Here is an 18599-nt window from a genome sequence, read left to right on the forward strand (position 1 = left end):
CACTCGGACGACCCGTTCCTCACCAGTGACGTTAAGAACTCACTCACAGATTTCCCGTCGGTTCTTCTCACGTCGCCTACAGTTGTTCAGGAAACAGGGCTTCTCCGCAGGCGGTCGGCCACACTTCCGCAGCGAGTGCCACGCACCCGCCCAGCCTTGCCGGCTTCGTTTTACTCCCTCCCACGTGCCAGATTTCCGCAACGGGGTTTTTATAAAGCTCCCCCACGCCATTTCGATCGATTTATTCCTGGGAGATCTCAAGAAAGAACTGCTTCCGAAAGGTTCAGGACCGGCAAACCACCACAGGAGCTAACGACAAGCGAGCGGCTTATCCGACATAGCGCAACCACCGAAGATCCTTTTGTCTACCGCCGAAGGGTTGTGACACCCCTAGGGCCAGAATCTCGCTCTCGGTCACGCGCCGAAGTCGTTGCGAGCCGGAATGAAGGTCAGCCACGCCCAGCTGCATACTATGCTGCGTTTGATGCTGACTTTGCTTAGTGGGAAATGTGCTTGGCCCGCTTGACCAAAATAGTAATGATGGGAACGACGCCCACCTTGATGTCAGCACAGCCTGGACTGTTGGCCTAGGAGGGACCGCAGTTAACAACGGTCGTGGCCAACTGGTCAGAAGTGGAACCAACGCCCCCCTCTTCTCGAATCACTTTCTCAACCGCGAGACTGAGAAGCGAGGAGGAGGTAGAGAAGCACAAGGCCTGACTCGCGGCTGCTCTTGGCCTCGACTCGGGCAGAGCGTATCCTTGGTGTCAACTCGGCTCGTCTACTCGTAACGGCTACTGCAAAAAGCTAGGGTACTTCTCTTTCGCATTGGAGCGGGGACAGAGTGGATCAACGATGGACTCTATTTCTCAAATCTCAAAGGCCACTCGGGAATCGGGCTCTGCCGACTGCTTCATTCAAGTAAGTCTACAAGCCCTATTCGGGCCTGGCTGCCAGGGCACGCTGACGCTCACAGGGTGCTCGACGCTCCGAATTTGCGAGATGACTTTTACTGCTCCATACTGGCATACTCTCTAACTTCCCGTACGCTGGCAGTTGGTCTGGGTAACCTCCTTTACGGGTGGTCGGAAACCCGGGGGGTGCAGCTGCTCAATGCTGGAATCGATCCCGATTGTTATCTGACCAGCTTGTCATTCTCATCAGCTGAGGGATGCAAATCTATCTTGGCCTTCGGAAGGTCTGACAATACGCTGGGCCTGCTGTCGTTGTACGACGATCCGGGATACATCTGCCCTACGTTCCGCTCCGAGACCCCGGTTTGACGTTATTCAGCCCTCCGCCGTTGCTTGTCTGAGCTGGAAAGCGGGTGTGCACCATCCCGCCTTCTAGAACCGTGTTAACCCCGGTATTCCTGTCAAAAACGAGGACCTCCTTGTCGGCGACAAAGCTGGAGTAATCAACTACTACGCCCGTTGAGTGGCCGGAGAGGTGCGGAAGTAGAACGCAGACAACTGGCCCGGCGACTTGAACGTTGCTAACGCCGCTTACTGGGTCCATTTCCCAGCAAATATGTGGGCTATCGTGGTCGAAGAACGGAGACGTATTTGGCACAGGAGGGAATGACAACATTTGTTGCCTGTTCGAAACCGCCAAGGTTCTTGAAGCCCACCGGCCAACCCGTCCTCCCGACCACGAGGACCAAATTGAGTCATCAACAGTGGCCCATTCCCATGGGCTGAGCGAGTTTTCAGAGGCGGGAACCGAGGTTCCAGGTCACGAAAAGCGCTCCTTACCAGTTAGTCACACGCATTGGTCCCGGTGAGGAGAAGCACCGGTGGGTTCACGGTGCCGCGGTCAAGGCTATTGCATTCTGTCCCCTGGCAAGACAGTCTGGTAGCCACTGGCGGGGGCTCCAACGACAAGTGCCATCCACTTTTTCCACCACCCGGGTCCGGTGCAGCACTGGCTTCTATCTCGGTCTCTGCCCAAGTAACCAGCCTGATCTGGTCTACAACTCGACGCGAAATCGCAGCGACGTTTGGTTACGCCCAACCCGGACCATCCGGTACGCATCGCCGTCTTTCTCTTAGGCCAGAGTGCCGCCAGGTGGCTGCCATCCCCTGGGCTGGCGAGCACCGCGCGCTCTATGCCATCCCGTACCCCTGCGGGCCCGACGATGCGAAGTCAGCTGGGAGAGAAATTCGGGGCGGAAAGAATCGCAAAGGGGTCCAGGACCGCAGTCGCACCGCAAAGGAAGGTTGCATTATTGGTTGCGTCCAGTGATAAAAGCGTCAAGTTTCACGAGGTTTGGGCGGCAGACAAAAGGGGAACGGCTGGCGTGGCGGGGGTACTCGGCGGGAGCCCCATCTTAGAGTTCTTGGAAGGTATTGACCGGGAGGGAATGGTGATTCGGTAAGTCACAGGACGGAAAGGAGTTGGGGAGTTGGTTTTGGGATGCGGAGGGAACAAACGTTGGTGTACAGCGTTGCCTAACCTTCATTGAGGGTAAGTTGCTATGATGATGGGGAGAAGGAAGGCAGATTCGATGCAATTACATTAATTGAACCGTATTTGTTATGCTGTGGTACGCGTCGTGGTTGTTGTTGAGTGCTTGGTCGTCGGATCACTGGTGTTACCCCTCAACCACCCTTTGACCCCTGAATGAGGGGCTAGTAAAGTTCAGAATCATTCCAACACCAAAACAAAAAGAAAACAGACATGTGTCCAGCGCAAACAAAAGTAATGGATAATGCCCAATAACAGGATTGAACTGTTGACCTTCGCATACCATATACAGGTGCAACCGGTATTAGTACGACGCTCTAACCAGCTGAGCTAATCGGGCTTGTGGATTGTTGATGATACCCTGCGGATGGAGCGTCCATGAGCGGAGACGAGTCGGCGGGACCTGGAGGGATGCTGAATAACAACAACCAAAAATACCCGGCAGGTCATTGCATGTCAATGAGTGGGACGATAATAAAACGTGCGTTGTGCTGCTGTGTCGCACCGTGTATCAGAAGACAACTCAAAAGACCGCCAGCTAGCTGGCAGCCATCTACCTGAACACCAAACGCCATACCATGAGCGAACCAAGCCATACATCATCAGCAAAACAGCCCACCCAGCCCATGTCAGTATACACAGACATTCGGATCCCCCGCCCGCAGGAGCAGCCACACCCGAGCCCTGCTCCGGCGGCAGCAGCAGTATTCGAACCCCTAACATGGCGCCCTCCCTCCCCAGCAAAATGAGAAGACCACCCCCCACCCCACAGCCAGCCAGCCAGCCAACACTCACTTCAAAATGACAATCAACAACACCAACACAATAATCAGCACTACAATCGCCGTCATCTGTCTCCCCTCGCCACTCTCCGCCGCGCCCCTCGCAATGCGCCCAATCTGCCTGCGCGCCCTTCCCAGCGCATTCGTCTGCCGGTCCATCGCGCGCTCGCTCTCGTCCAGCATCAGCACCTGGTCGTCGAGCTCGTCGCCGATCTGCATGGACAGCTCGCGCTGGCGCGCGATGGACGCGCCCAGCGCGTCCAGCTGCGCGTCCTGCTCGTGCAGCACTTGCTGGTGGTAGGCGTGGATCTGCGTGTTGGACAGGTTTTGCGACGTGATGTGGTCGCGGTAGCCGGCCGTGTCGTCGTCGAGGGAGGGGCTGTCGCGGTAGGGGAAGAGGGGGTTGTTGTTGGAGCGGGTGGTTTGGGATTCGAGGTCGGTGGAGGGGGAGGAGAAGCGGACAGCTTTTTTGGCGGCTGATGGTTTGGTGTCTGCTGGTGGGGGGGTTGGTGGGGAGGGCTCGGAGTGAGAGGATTGCGCGTGGGCGAAGTCGGCGGCGAGGGAGGGGTCGTTGGGGTGGGTGAGGGTGGAGGTGGCGCCGTTAGAAGCGTGGCCGCCGAATTGGGTGGTGAGGTCAACGTATTGTTTGCGGAGGGAGGTGAGGGTGTCGTTGAGGGAAGAGGCTTTGCTGGGGGGGTGTTAGAGGGTCGGTGGTTTTGAGAGATGTTGGGAGGGGGCGTACGATTCGTCGCCTGCTTCTTCTAGCCGTAGCTGCTCCTTCTCGAGAGCCTCAAGGCCTTCGCGGAATTGGTCGAGGGAACGCGAGATGTGGCCATCTTGTGAGTCGCGGCGGAGGTTGAGCGTCTTTGCGCGCTGCTGCTCGAGGAGGGACAGTTTGATGTGGTCGGCGAGAAGGAGGAGGGCGTTGGGGTTCGACATGGCGCCGGTTGCGCGAGGCTCGGATTTGAAGGAGAGCAGTTGAAAATGCGATGCGCAACAAATTGAAATGTCGCTGGCGCCCGGGGTAACCGGAAAGAGAAGAACTGAGGTCGGCGGAAGCAGCGGATGTTGAGCGAGCGCAAATGGCAACCTGCTACTTCTTCGGCTGGAGTTGATGGTGCTGGTTGGTTACAGTCTCACCCCGGCTAATACCGTACCATTACACATTCGTTACGTAGGCCCAGTACCTAGGCTGCCAGAATGCAAGAATCCGTCTGGTCTGTGCACCTGAACCCACCTGGCCCCCAATCCTCCAATCCAACTTGAATCGCGAAACTCCTACAGAATAAGCGTCCACCACCGAGTTGTGGTCATCGCTTTCTTGTAGCCCGTCTTTGTCCATCATTTCGGCCGTTATAAGTCATTGGATATGGTCGAGACGGGTGGAACGGCGCGCGATACGATGACCGAACATGCTGCTGGCGACAACGTGCCAGGACAGGAATCGCAGGACACCACGCCGTTGAACCAGTCGACCGAACACCACCAACAACCGCACACATCAACCTCCACTACCAGTCCCACCATACCCACCACGGAATCTCCCATCCCCGACATCCCAGCTGCCTTCCCTAAGAAACGCCGCGGCCGTCCCCCTGGTCGCCCAAATGCTACTGTCCGTGATGCAGACTACGAAGATAACGCATTGGTACAGGCATGGAACGCAGCCAAAGCAGACCGTGCCTCGCCAGCAGTCTCGATTTTCATCCGGGATGCTCTGACAGAGCAGTCCCTCGTCCACGACACTCAGCGCAACATCTTCCGCATGCCCAGCCGCGAGACCATCCTTTTCGTGCAAGGCTGGATCACCGCCAAGCACATCGCCTCCCAGAGACCAAGTTACGTCAACGGATTGTTGATTCACTCGCGAGGTCAAGACGCTGCCGTAGCATGCGCCCAGTGCGCCGAGAAACGTTCCAAATATGCCCTGGGCCCCTTCCTGAGCTGCCGCGTGCTTCCGGGGAGTTACCACAACAGCTGTTCGAATTGCAAGTGGTTCGACAACACCTCGAGCTGCTCCCTTTATACCGGCCCGAAACCGAATCGAAAACGCAAAGCCAAGGAACAGCTTCCGCCGCCGCCAACAACCGGTGTCGGCCCGGCTTCAGACGGCGATAGGCCTAATGGCAATTCTTACGGTACCTCGTCTACAGCGGGAGATCAAGGAAGTGCTCCGCTCGAACCAAAGTCACATCCCCAGGCTCAACTCCAACCCGAGGCGGATATGGCCACCCCATCCACTCAACCACAACCCCACGCCGGAATGAGCGGCTCCGAGCTACTGGAAACGCCCAGTCAGCCGGACTCTTTGACCGACTCCCACTACGCCCTGCGAAAACCTGGCCAGGACGAAGACGCCGAGTCAGCGGACGACGGCGATGCAGAGTGAGTACAGGGGAATGCCAACGCGGGATTGATTCGGCATGCTGATTGATGCTGCAGCTACGTATCTGTCCAGTTGGCAGCTCAACTACTGCCAGAGCTCCAACGCTCGGATCCCTAGATGGGAGAAGGCGGTCAACGCCAGTCGCGCTCAGGCCAATATCCCGCCTTCGGCGATATCATGAGTATTTGTATTCTAAATTATCCCAGCCGCGGCCCGCGGTGCATGGTGAACCGGTAGGCAGTGTCAGTTGCTGAGGTCACGCTCGAGTCTTCCGAACTTGCCTCGAAAGCCGTCAGCTGTTTTCTGCTCGCGGTTCCTTATTTTATTACGTAGGATGGTCTTTTAAGCGCGTATACAAGCCTAGTGGCGTCTTTGTGTATCATATCGTCGGACTTTGGTCTGGAGCAGAGCCCAAGATCCTTGTTAGCTGTAGAATAGGGGTTCGATTCAAACTTTCATTACAAACACATCCCTAGGTCACATAACCAACATCATCCCCCCTGGCACAGGTGCCAAAGAGTCAAACGTTGTTTTCTAGTTGGGAATGCAAATCACAAATGACCATTGGAAGTCAACCGTAACCTGGTCATTAGTTGAATCTTTGTTGTAAGGGATCCGAACTAGGCTCGACCCCCCCAGCGCCCATGCTACAAAAGCCTTGGGTATCGCCTCGATTTCAGTACTCTTTTTGCGACTCTATAACTAACTCGAATTCCCGCTTTTTTGCTTCTTCGGCAACTCCTACGCAACATATCATTCAAGATTGACCAAGAAACTATGGAATATTCACTCGACAAACAAATGGAAGTCGGTCGCTGCAGCGACGAAGAGATTTTTGGCACAGTCAAAAAATGGGTAAGTCTACCTAGTTGCTGAAACCAACACAACCGTGAAACAATTCTGCTCAACGTTGTACCAGTACGGATACGGCGACGAAGTCACACTAGTATGGGCAGAGGAGAAATCAGAACATTCGAAAGCTGTGGTCCTGGGCTTCCCGACTGAGATAAAGGACGGCATAGTGCCTCGTATTACACTCGGTACCGCCAAAGGTTCTGCCGTACACTACGGCGTTCGGGGCCGGAAATGGCTCTTTGTGGGCCCACATGGCGCATGCCATACAGCCCGCAGGCAAGACAGCACAAGAGGGATCGACATCTCGGCTGAGTAGCCAGTGTCGTTATGGGAGGTAAGGGGGTGATGATGGACATTGCCAATGGCTGCCAGGCGGTAGGGAAGGCGTATGGTAAGCCAGCCGAGGCGGCTAGGATTATCTTCTTGGAGCCGTCTCCTTGGGAGCTGGAAATCTCAACTGGAACCCCCAAACCTCTTCGCGTTTTGCCCCCTTAATATTGGCGTTTTTCGTTTGAAGTGGTTGAATCTCTTGGTTGTGTGCTTGTGTCTCATGTTAGAGGTCATTCCGTTACTTTGCGGGGCCTCCGGGCTTATTCATCCCTTATCCGACGTTTCGAAGCTTTGGCTTGAGCCTTTTATATATTGTCTTTTATTTATTCTTTTATATCTCCCCCGTCTATGTTCTTTACGTGGGTAAGGTACTTTTCATTTGTTTACCCTCTATAAAGGGCTCTAACCAATAGAATTGTGGGAAGCAGGAGTATGGCGACTGAGAACTTGGATCATGAGCCAGTGACAGCGCTGATAAAAAGTGAGGCCACCCTTCTTTTCTATTTGACGGAAGAATTACTATGCAGCCCAGCGGTGGCAGTGTGGCTGCCACGCATGATGGACACCATGTGTGCCCAATATGCACAGCCCAGCCCCTAACTGCAGTGTGACAGAAGAGGTGAAAATAAAGCGGGCAAAGAAATGGCACTTGGCCTCGGTCCTCGAGTCCCCGAGTCCTTGTCATCTCTAATCCATCTCGATAGGCGGCAAGGAGGCACTCTCAAACACCATGGTCAGTGAAGCACTCAGACGACCCTCCCCGCCCAAGCTGATGGCTCGGATTTGCAGTCTGGTTTGGAAATCCTCGGTGCCGTTACGGCTGTCTTGGGCCAAATCGAGTCGGCCATCGCGCTGGCGGCCCGGTTCCGCACAGCCCACCAGCGCCAAAAGGGTTTGACGGCCGTCCTCGACCAGCATGGGCAGGTACTCGTTGAGACGCAGCGCATCGTTACCCTGGTCAAGGAAGAGGAGGCGTTGCAGACGGCCGCCGTCACCGCCGAGTTGGTCACAGTGGATGAGTCCGTCAAAGGTTTGGTCGACCTCCTCAACCGGATCCAAACAAGTGGCCAGGACAAGAGATCCAGCCGCTTTTCCCAGATGTTCTACCAGCTCGCCCACGGGTCGCGGGATGAAGGAGACCTGCGCACGGCTATGGAGAGCCTTGGGCGTGCTAAAGGCGACTTGGGCCTTTGCATCAGCGTCGCTCATGTTGGTCTGAGCCGGGGTATGCAAGACACCTTGGTTTTAAACACGCGCCTGCTCGAGCGTGTCGATTCTGCGGTCCGAGCCGTCGTAGGAGAAGACCAGGGACTGGCTATTGGCAAGCTGGCCCGCACTCGGCCTGTCCAAGGTGAGTATTCGAATCTGGTATCGTGACTGTGACTTCGTAGCTGAGCCAAAAACAGAGAATGGCACACTGGTTATCACCGCCGCCGACCTCGCGTCCATCGAGCCTCCCGGCCGCATCCGCGGCCGCCGCCAGTCTCCTGCGAATGGGGACGAGCCTGCGTCTCAACTCATCGTAAGCGAGAACATGACAGCAGATCAGGCGCTCCAGATCAACGGGCCTGTGGGCATGCAGGAGTGGTACTCGGCAAGCCACCTCATCCAGGGCAATAAGGCTTCGGCACAAAGCGTTCAGATTAACGGGGCGATGTCGCCGGATGCCTTTGCGGCACTCCTGCAGGCAAAAGCTTAGCCAGAAACGACCGACATCAGTCCTTGCGCTACCAGAAAGCACTTATTAGAAAACCATTCAGTTGAAATGTTACATAGAAAAACTAGTTGGATGAGCTGGTTAACATGAAAAGACAACGGTTACAAAACCGATCAGTGAAACGCCCGCCACCCCTGAACTTCGAATCCCGCCCTTCTCTCATCTTACGCCCTCTGAAGCAGCACCGGTAAGCAGCTCCCTTCTTCCATTTACGCCCTGACTCCATTCATGGCCAGAAACATCTTCTGCACATCATCCGCGGTGCCAAAGACAGGGGCGTTGATCTGCGTGCCATCACTGGACTCGTTGAACCTGGACTCAACGACCAGGCGGCGGTCCTTATTCTGGGTAGCGGCGAGGGAGCCATTGATCTGGATCTTCCCGCCCTTAAGCTGCTTATTACCCTCAGCGTGGTGCAAGTCGCCGGGCCGCGCGCGCCGGACGGCATCGCGCGCCTGCTCGAGCTCGCTGACGACGTTGCCGACATCGGTCAAGGTGTAGCCAGACGGGAAGCTCCTGGTGAGCTTCCTGGCCACCTCTTTCAGCGTGACCAGCGCGGCGCCGACGGCCGGCGTGTGCTCCTCGGTCTGTTTCTGCAGGTTGGACAGGAAGAGCCACACCTTGTCTAGCCGCGCGATGAACGCGTTGATTCCGGCCTCCCGGTTTTTGTAGTCGACCGCGTTGCTGGAAGTAGTGCTCTTCTGCCACGTCGTGATCCAGCCGCGCATGATGTTCTTGGCGCTGACGATGTACCCCATGGCATTCTCAGCCTCCTTGGGAATGTCTATGACGCCCATCTGGGAGGGAAATTTAGCATTGTTCGGGGAGGATAGGGAGATGAGAGCCGAGGGCGTACCTTCGGGAGAGTACTGTGGCGATGTCGTGGTTCTTGAAAAGGATGTGAAAGTGGGAACGATGGCTCGAGGCGGGCAACTCTGAGTGCTTGTCCTTAGAAATGGGATAGAGAGAGAACTAAAGGACGCAGATGGGCCTCGTCCTCGCTCTTTTATTCTTGATGAGGACCGCCGATAAGAGTGGCCCATCTCAAACAGCCACCTCGAAGCTCAACAGTCGACTACCGGGCAGACGCGTCCATCTCCCATTGTCTAGCTGAAGTCGTGTCGACGCCTGATGTCACCATCTCCAGCTTCCTCCTTCGCCGGGGAATCATCGAGGAGGAGAGTAGAGTCAGGCCCACTTACAGACTGACGTACATCTTTGAGAACATGACTCTTCGCGATTCCGGGAGGCAGTGTGTGATCAAGACGTTTTGATTTGACGTATGGGAGAATGAGGCATGCGGCACTTCCATGGGTACATAGACGTGGCGGCATGGGGATCGCTTTGGTAAGGTGGCTTTCGTTGGGCCGAAAGGCACTCTTGCAGCCCATCCAACTATAGCGGCAGTTGTTGTCTCAGCGACAGAAGCAGCTGAAATATCGGGCGCTCTAGTCTAGATGCCCAACCACCTCCTTGGCAGTTCTCATCTTTTCCAGCCTACCTTACTCAAGCGATCCACTGATCGTCAACCCCGGGGATTAGGCGCATACTGCGCGTGCAGAAAACCCCTGATTCGTGGCCAGAGAGGGTAAGCGAGATGCATGCCGTTGTTTTCTGATGTGGTGGTCACGCCCCAAGAGATGTTAGCCCCCACCCCATCTCGTCCAGACACCTACCTCCTGGCCTCCCTGTTTCTGAGAAGAGTTGCCGCTACACAAAGAAACAGAGGACTGCCATCGCTTGACTTTCAACCGAGCATGCAACGGAAACTCGAGCAGGAGAGTTGTCCCCTCCCTACAGGTACTGTTTCACGTGTCAGTTTCTCGTGCTGCTAGCCTTCTTCTCTTCTCCGTTCGTATTAGGATATCAAAACGTATAATAACGTTAAATCACATTTCCCCTCATCTTGTAAATCACGCGCGCCGGCACACCGCTATCACCCGGTGTGGAAAGATGCAGTATGGACCCGAGCGTTGTATCGACCGCCACAAGTAACAACGCAGCTGGCTCGGCATCTCAGTATAACGCGCCGGTGACCATCTACAATGGGAGTAAGTCATGCCTCGGCCACGCTATGGATAGTGAAATGTCGTCGCTTTGGCGGGCTCAACACTTTGCTCTACCCGTTGTGCCATGAGGAGCCTGACCATCTCCCTTTTCAGTACCCAGCGAAGCCACGCCCCCTAATCCTGAAAAGAGACGGGAGGAATTGTTGAGTCGGATCGAGCTACCGGAGTACGTGGACCCAAAGGACAAAATCCCATACAAGGTGAAAAACACGGGCGACTGGTTTCTCTCGAACGACGACTTTCACAAATGGAGGGACAGCAAGTCCTCGAGGCTGCTCTGGCTATCAGGCGACGCCGGGTGTGGCAAATCCGTTTTGGTAAAGCATCTCACTGAGAGTCTGAGTTCCGGGACAGTTTGCTATTTCTTCTTCGAGGCCGAGCCGGATGCCAGGGAGGCCTGATCAGCGCCCTCCGCCGCATCCTCTTGCAACTTTTCAGCCAAGACAACATCCCACTCCCGAGCAAGAGCCAGGGGCTACTCAAGACAAAGACGACGACGACGCCTTGGAACTTCGACCATCTCTGGCAGCTGCTACTCCACACGGCAAAGCAACGCGGCGTCGGCGAGATTGTGTGTCTCCTCGACGCCGTGGACGAGTGCGGACCGAAAGAATGGGCGGCTCTCTCGGGGGCCCTACAGCGGCTTTATGGGTCCAAGGAATGCGAAGCCTTCAACCTCAAGTTTCTGCTGACCAGCCGGCCCTACAATCGGATCCACTGTCGGTCTCAGATTTATTCAAGACATCTTATGCCGTTCACGTCCGTGAGAGTGCGACCCCCTGCGGAGCAAGCTCTCGCACGAGATTGGAATCTTTGTCAACTCGCAGATACAGAGCCTTGCGCCGCATCTCGGACCAGTTACCCGCTGTCTGCTTCGGGACGCCCTTCTCAGTAGCGCGAAAATGACCTATCTGCCAGTCCATCACACGCTCGGCGCCATCAACAAGGGCCTCAGGGTCAGCCGAGGCCGCGTCGTCGGGATTGCCTGGCGGCTCCCGGATGACCTTGCAAACGTGTACAAGAAGATACTCCTTGAGAGCAACAACCCCGAAAGGGCCACTTGGGTACTGCAGATTGTGGTGGCTGCGGCCGAGCCATTGACCGTGGCGGAGATGGCCTCTGTGTTGGCCACCATGGCGGGCGAAGACATTTTTGACGTCGACGGGGAAAACGACTTCATCATCCATGAGACGTGCGGACTCGTGACCATGGTGGATTCGACTGTCCGCTTGATCGATGAGACGGCCGGTATGCTCCAGGCCAAACGCCTCACTGTGTCCGGCGCGCAGCGTCGCTGGGACTCACCGAAATCCCATCTCACGCTGGCCCAGGCCTGTATCAATCACCTGCTACAGTAGTACAGCCTGAGTTTGAGAAGAACCCCCTGGGGCGAGACGACCCTGCCGAGCCGTATCTTCAAGGCCACCCGTTTCTGAACTATGCTTCTCGACACTGGGTCACGCATTTTTGGGCATCATCTGCCAAGGGGCGAGAAAGTATGGCCGACTCAGTGATTGCGTTATGCAACCCGACCTCGCCTCACTTTCTGACATGGTTCCGTCTCTACTGGGAAGACGCGAATCCAGGCAGGGAGAAACTCCCCGAGGGGTTCACAGCTCTGATAGCTGCCTCCTATCTTGGACTACCACCTTCTCTGATTACCTCACTCATACAAGGAGGGGCGGATCCCTGTGCGCGAGACAGTACTTTTAATCGGTCACCGCTTCACAGGGCCGCTCTGCGGGGGAACGCGGAAGTGGTTAGGGAGCTGTTAGGTGTCACTGGTAAAACGGCAACTTTGGATAGCAATCCCGATAACGCGCCTTTGACGCTGGCTCGGCTCAACGGCCACGCCGCCACAGTAAGCGCCCTTCTCGAGATGGGCCACTACTTGACCTTGGCCAACCCAAATGGCTGGTCGCCCCCGGACTCGCGGTTGTTCCGTGACTTTACCACGACCATTCGGATGATGCTTGATGCGGGACACGACACGACCTTCACGAACAAGGAAGGATGGACGCTTCTGCACGCCGCTGCGAGTTGCAACGACACCGAGGCACTGACCCTGCTCTTAGACGAAGGGATTCCCCTGGAGACTACGAGCGTAGACGGATGGACGCCGCTCATGACGGCAATCCGGCAGAGGCATCGTGATGCCGTCAAACTACTCCAACGGGGAGCCGCAGCCGGGCTGAAAAACGGGATGGGGGGTCGGGTATAACTTCTGGCGGCGCAGTACGGTTTCGTTGATGTGCTACAGGCGGTTCTCGACTGCGACACAGCAACAACACAGTCTGATCGCCTCGCAGCGCTAGACGAAGCCGCCGAAGGCGGCCAGCTCGAAGCCTTCACCGTCCTTCTCGATGCTCCCACGGAACCCACCAGCAGAACCGACGCCGCCGGCCGCGCCTTGATCACGGCCGCCACCTTCGGCTATGAAGGCATCGTCACCTTGCTGCTGCGCGGGGAGTTCAAAGCCGCCTTCTGCGGCGAGAAACAGTCCACGGCTCTGCACGTGGCGGCGCGCAACGGCCACAAGGGCATTGTGAACCTGCTTGTTGACTGCGGCGTCAGCCTGGAGACTAGAAACAAGGACGGCGAGACGCTGCTGCTGGTAGCGGCGAGAAAGGGGGAAGAAAACATGGCGAAGTTCCTACTCTCGAACGGCGCTAACCCAGAGGCCAGAGACAAGCACGGCGGCACTTACGAACCGCTACTGGCACTAGCGCTACAGATACACGAGGGCATAGCGGAGGCGGTGCGAGGTAGGCCATCCTGCGCACTCTCAGCGCCGTAGACTAACGATTCCTGCCGAATAGTGAGGCAGTTGGCCGACCCGAAGGACCGCTGCGCCATCATCCTCCAACTCGACAGCGAATAGACGGGCGGTTCCTACACTGCAGACCGCCGTGTCCGCGCGGCAGACAGGTAGGCCCGTTTCCACCCTGCAGAAGCCTATTGTGCGAACTAAAAACTCGTGAATGACCTTGCAGTAAAATGGGTGGGCTGGTTTACCGCCCTGCAGAGCGCCATCGCGCCTCCTCAATGCTCGTGGCTCACGCTGGGTGTCTGGACAGGCACCTGACGGAGGCCATTTAGTCTCTCTTATCCTCCTCATGATACTGTGCTGAAAACATGATAATCTACTAGAAATATTTGGTCATGCACGCCTCTGGTACTGCCATGCGAAATCGTCTTTTTCGTAGGAATCCCGCACCAAGTGTCAAATACATGGAATACATGGAATACATAGAACGTGGTGAAGGGTACATGGGGAGCCTTCGCCTTAATTTCCTCGATCGTCTTGGCCGTGTCATACAAGCCGCACAAGCCGCGAGATCTGACGCCTCAGCCAGTGGTAGTTTTGTGTGTGAACGCCAAGGCCTGCTCAGCATTCTCTCTCCCATTCGAGCACGTCTTCGTCTCGAGCCCCACGGGGTAGCACAGAAAGCAGCTGGAGCCGATGGCGACTAGGACGGGGCCGGTACGGCGGATAAGGCACGTTAATGGGCTCCCCAGACACCCTTCCGCAACGTGCTTTTCCCGATTACCCACGCTGCCGGCTTGAACCCCGAGCAGATGGAGCAGATGGACAACATTCCATTGTCTAAGCACGTTCTGCCTCGCTCCCTTCGCTCTTCTCCCAAGGAAATACACATACCCAAGCTGAAAAGGAAGGCAAGAATTCATGAAAAGCGAGAGAGGTCAACGAAACCGAGCAAAAGAAAACAACAAAAGATGGGAGAAAAGAAACAAAGACAAAGTAAATGGAGGGAACAGAATTTCAAGACACAAGCTCTCTGTTCTCAAGCATATCCCACGTCGGATTCGGCTTGTCCATATTGCCAATTTGATCCGCGCCGTGCCTCCCACTTTCGGTCTTCTTCGCCACGTATTGACGAGCGAATGGCTCAATTGCAGCTCAACTCAGGTTGGACGTTCCAACCGCCTTGCCGTCCTTTCTGATACTCTCCAAGACCGCCTGGACCCAGGTACGGCAGCGCCAGCTCGGGTCTCCCTGAACGACGGGCGTGTTCTGGAAGATTTCGATGAGCCGTTCTTGGTTTTCGATCTTTGCGATCAGGATGCGGGCGAGGAGGGTGGTGGTGGACTGCACATCGTACACCCAGCCCATGGGGTTGTTTTTCACATGGTAACGCGTGCCCGGAACGCTTTCCCCGTCTTCAACCTTGGGTCCAACCAGGAAGCCCCAGTGGTATCTAGTACATATGAAACCACGTTAGTGACAAATCCGGGCCATGGAGAATAAAAGGAGGAGGGTGGGCCAAATACTTTCGTTCCTCGTTTCCGGTGACCCCACTAGACGACTGGACCCCACAACCGGACGCACCCCACAACCGGACACTTAGCTCCAGACCGCCATTTCGGACATCACCAACTTCAACTTTACACAACTCGTACAATTCTAGGCTAAATTTAGCATGGCTACTATCCGCGAAGAGCTTATTCAATTGGCTATAACGAATATTCAACAGGGTCTTTGTTCCATACGTTCTGCGGCTGAGAAATACAGCGTTCCCTCTTCCACGCTGTCAGACCGACTCCATGGCTCACAACCACAAAGACAAGCCAAAACCCACAATCAACGGCTCAGCCCTGTGCAAGAAGAGTTTGTGGTCGACTGGTGCCTTAATGAAGAAAAGTCTGGAAGGGCTCCTAGCCGTAGCCAGGTCGTAGGTTTCGCGCAGGCCATCTTGGCTGAAGGAGGTGATCGTCAGCCCCTGGGTGCCAGATGGATCGACCGCTTCCTACGCCGCCACAATGCTGTCAAAACTAAGAAATCAGCTTTGTTGGAAAGCTCTCGTACGAAAGACTCTACACGGGAAGCCTACCAAGCTTTCTATAGGAGGCTGGAGTTCCACATCCGCGACAAGAATATCATACCCGCGAATATAGCCAACGTCGACGAGCATGGCATGCAGGAGATGGAAACCACGGCTGGCACGGTTATTGGCAGTTCCCTCACACGTAGAGCTTACACAACTAGCTCTGACACAACGACGTGGGTTACTGTCATTGAGTGTGGTACTGTAGAGGGGGTCCGACTCTCGCCAACTATAGTCTTTACCGGTGCCTCCCTTCAGGGACAATGGTTCCCTCCCAAAGCCGAGCTAGAGGTAGACTTCCTGGACTGGAAGTTTGACTACAGTCTCACAGGCTGGAGCAATAGCCAGATTGCCTTGAAGTGGCTGAAAGAGGTGTATCTACCACAAACTCAGCCTCAAGGTGACGAGTGGAGGTTACTCATCCTCGACGAACACTCTAGCCACACAACCGGTGACTTCATGGCCACAGCTTGGCTAAATAAGGTTCAGCTGGTCTATCTACCTGCTCATACCTCCCACAAGACCCAGCTTCTCGACCGCAGTGTTTTCTCAGCACTGAAAAGCTATTTCCGGCAAGCTACCAAGGCGCTCGCAAGCTTCACGGCATCAGCTGCTATAAACAAGCGACGGTTCCTCCATTGCTATAGAGATACATCCAAGCTTGGAATGTCAGCTAGGAATATTATCTCTGGGTTCAGAAACACCGGTATTTGGCCCCTAGACCCATCCAAAGTGCTGGATGACCCCGAGGCAGTCCTGGAAAGCCAGGCCCTCCCTGTACGGCCGAAAACACCACCCCCTGAGCCTAGGACTGAGTTCTGGACACCTCAAAAGAGCCAGGACATCCGTACGCACCAGCAGGGTGTAAGTGAGGGTATGGAAGCTAGTGGACGGCTGACAAGGACTCTGTTGGCCAAGGCAGGCAAGGCTTTGGATGCTAAGAATGCCGAGATGGCATCTTTGAAGGCCCAGGTCGACCACTTGACGAAGGAATTAGAGTCTCACGAGCCACAGGGCCGTAAGAGGGTCAAAGAGAATGCCAATGATAAATTTACAAGGATAGAGGATATTATCCAGGCGAAGGAGGATTCGATGAAGTCTCCTAAGAAGAAAAAGAAGAAGACACAACAGGACAGTCAAGAAGTCAAGGAAGCCGAAGAAATAATTGTACGTGGCTTAGAGACTATTCGCCAGGTAGAAGAGGAATAGAATCATCAAGTTTGTATGTATATTGCTTAAGAAATGGATGAGGTAGACGCTGTTGAGCCTGGTGGTGATGGTGGCGCCAAGTGTCCGATTGTGGGGTGTGTCCGGTTGTGGGGTCTAGTCGTCTAGGATACAGGGCGATGTACAGCCGCTTCTTGTTTGAAACCATGATGATGGTGGGAAATAAAGAGAAATGCGAGTGGTGTTCAAAGGAACGTTGGAGTCGTGGACGGCTAGTCGTAGCCCGACACACTTTGGTCAAAAAAAGCGAACTCGAAAGGGGAATAAGATGTCAAGAAGAAAAAAAAGAGAAAGAAGAAGCAAAGAAAACCAAGCGAAATAATTTAAATAAAAGAAAACCGAGTCAAATGAAAAGTAGACTTGGGCTTTCGAATGGCTTTCTTTTCATTCCTCTAGTCCAAGGTTTCGGCGGCACCTCCGCTTGGAGTTTGGCTTTTTTGGCCAGAGAGTGCCCGAGTACGGAGGCTTCATTGCGAAACTGGGCAAGAACCCAAATTCCATCATTCGGTTCACGCCCGGGCAATTTTAGCTAGCTAGCATATTTGCATTTCCCCATCCAGTAAATACATTCTGCAACAAAGCGAGTTTTTTTTCGGCCACCGCCACTTCTTCTCCCTTACGCGCTTCCGAGCTCAATCACATCCGTTCAAGCCCGCTTCCAAATTCCAAGCGCGCTCGTCTCTACTTACATCCCCTCCACCAACGTTTCCACGCATTATTCCAGTCGCGCCAACCTCCTAAAGCAAATTTGGTTTCACACAATCATGGCTTTTGAGCTCAGTTCGTCCACCTGGTAGTCGAAGCCGCTGGAGCTGACGGAGCGCGCCTACGACAGCGGCACCACCGAGGGACAGAGGCTCTGTCACAGAGCAGACGCCATGACCGAAACTCGACAACCAGACCCGTGCTGTGGCAATCGCCACTTACATTATTGAGAAGAGCACCTTCAAGAATCTAAAATCACTCCTGTACCGGGTAGGGAGTACCTCGCCGACGCCGATGTGGAGCCTATCTTTGGCAGGAAAAGGGATTAGAAGAAAGTTGCAACCCTCGAGGACTACCTAGTCTTCTTTGGAGGGGGGGAATGTGACGGCGCCTGCCGTCGGAGTGCATGTGGCAGCACCGGTCACTGAGTGCACGCACCACCTGCTCTTGCATTTCGCCTTTGCACCGCGAGAGCTCTTCCAGCTTCTCCTCCTTTCTCCCCATCTTACAATTAGCAGAATTGAGTCATGGCCATGAAACTTTGGGTTTCTGATTGGGAGGTGCGATCGACAAATACAAGACCAATGAAATGTTAGTATCCAAGAAACCAGCTTGCCATAAGCGCAGCGAGAAACGCACCACCGGGCCTGAACGGGTGTCATTGGGCTCAGAAGCGCGCGAGAGAGACCGGGGTAGGTGAAGATGGTGGTTTGTGGAATAAAAAGTAGTTAGGAGTTGTAGAAAAGCGATTGCAAAGTGGGAATATGGAATCGGTGGGTGAGGCTGAAATCTGACGGGCGGGGTGTATCTATTGAAAATCTGGGTTTTCGCCCAGTTTCGCAATGAAGCCTCCGTACCCGAGTCTCAAGCAGGAGAGGATGCGGGGGTGATCCCTGGTTGAATACAGTGAGTGGATGGGGATGGGGTTCACCACGGGTTGAAGAATATTTGCGAAACAGCCTTTCTTATACTCCTTTCTCTTCACCAACATCTTCCACCTTCGTTCCTGCTATCAATCATGGGTGTCAATGTTGGCCCTCGACGGAGACCAGCTCGGCGGCAGATACATAGGTACTGTGTGCAGCGGTGGCAGGTACTGTTGAACAGTTGGTGATTCTGTCTTGGCGGGGTTCAGAGCAAGCCAATGACGGTGTCGGTCGAGTTAGACGTGCATCTTATCGAACCGCTCGGCGCCAGGTTAACGCTTAATACGGC

General features: G+C 55.0%; 6 protein-coding genes and 1 non-coding gene across 7 annotated transcripts; 4 read left to right on the forward strand and 3 right to left on the reverse strand.

Annotated features, from left to right (window-relative positions):
• Positions 1-2711: 2711 nt before the first annotated feature.
• CHGG_11287 lies at positions 2712-2806 on the reverse strand. The gene has a single exon. It is a non-coding gene; the product is annotated as a tRNA-Ile (tRNA).
• Positions 2807-3257: 451 nt separating this feature from the next.
• On the reverse strand, positions 3258-4187 carry CHGG_08020 (uncharacterized protein; the record flags this gene model as incomplete). Its single annotated transcript, XM_001225675.1, has 2 exons — positions 3258-3936; positions 3991-4187. The coding sequence occupies 2 exons, from the start codon at positions 4185-4187 to the stop codon at positions 3258-3260; spliced, it is 876 nt and encodes a 291-aa protein (XP_001225676.1).
• Positions 4188-4650: 463 nt separating this feature from the next.
• Positions 4651-5815, forward strand: CHGG_08021 (uncharacterized protein; the record flags this gene model as incomplete). The annotated part of the gene is made up of 2 exons (XM_001225676.1): positions 4651-5633; positions 5707-5815. The coding sequence occupies 2 exons, from the start codon at positions 4651-4653 to the stop codon at positions 5813-5815; spliced, it is 1092 nt and encodes a 363-aa protein (XP_001225677.1).
• Positions 5816-7549: 1734 nt separating this feature from the next.
• On the forward strand, positions 7550-8518 carry CHGG_08022 (uncharacterized protein; the record flags this gene model as incomplete). The annotated part of the gene is made up of 3 exons (XM_001225677.1): positions 7550-7552; positions 7609-8044; positions 8211-8518. 3 exons carry the CDS (start codon positions 7550-7552, stop codon positions 8516-8518), a joined length of 747 nt encoding a protein of 248 aa, XP_001225678.1.
• Positions 8519-8745: 227 nt separating this feature from the next.
• On the reverse strand, positions 8746-9333 carry CHGG_08023 (uncharacterized protein; the record flags this gene model as incomplete). Its single annotated transcript, XM_001225678.1, has 1 exon — positions 8746-9333. One exon carries the CDS (start codon positions 9331-9333, stop codon positions 8746-8748), a length of 588 nt encoding a protein of 195 aa, XP_001225679.1.
• A 1163-nt stretch (positions 9334-10496) lies between these two features.
• On the forward strand, positions 10497-13690 carry CHGG_08024 (uncharacterized protein; the record flags this gene model as incomplete). The annotated part of the gene is made up of 7 exons (XM_001225679.1): positions 10497-10587; positions 10699-10771; positions 10960-11368; positions 11433-11853; positions 11961-12763; positions 12866-13370; positions 13599-13690. The coding sequence occupies 7 exons, from the start codon at positions 10497-10499 to the stop codon at positions 13688-13690; spliced, it is 2394 nt and encodes a 797-aa protein (XP_001225680.1).
• A 1357-nt stretch (positions 13691-15047) lies between these two features.
• Positions 15048-16787, forward strand: CHGG_08025 (uncharacterized protein; the record flags this gene model as incomplete). Its single annotated transcript, XM_001225680.1, has 2 exons — positions 15048-16619; positions 16704-16787. 2 exons carry the CDS (start codon positions 15048-15050, stop codon positions 16785-16787), a joined length of 1656 nt encoding a protein of 551 aa, XP_001225681.1.
• Positions 16788-18599: the final 1812 nt, after the last annotated feature.

The sequence above is a fragment of the Chaetomium globosum genome, genomic scaffold (assembly GCF_000143365.1).
Source record: "Chaetomium globosum CBS 148.51 scaffold_5 genomic scaffold, whole genome shotgun sequence".
NCBI lineage: Eukaryota > Fungi > Ascomycota > Sordariomycetes > Sordariales > Chaetomiaceae > Chaetomium > Chaetomium globosum.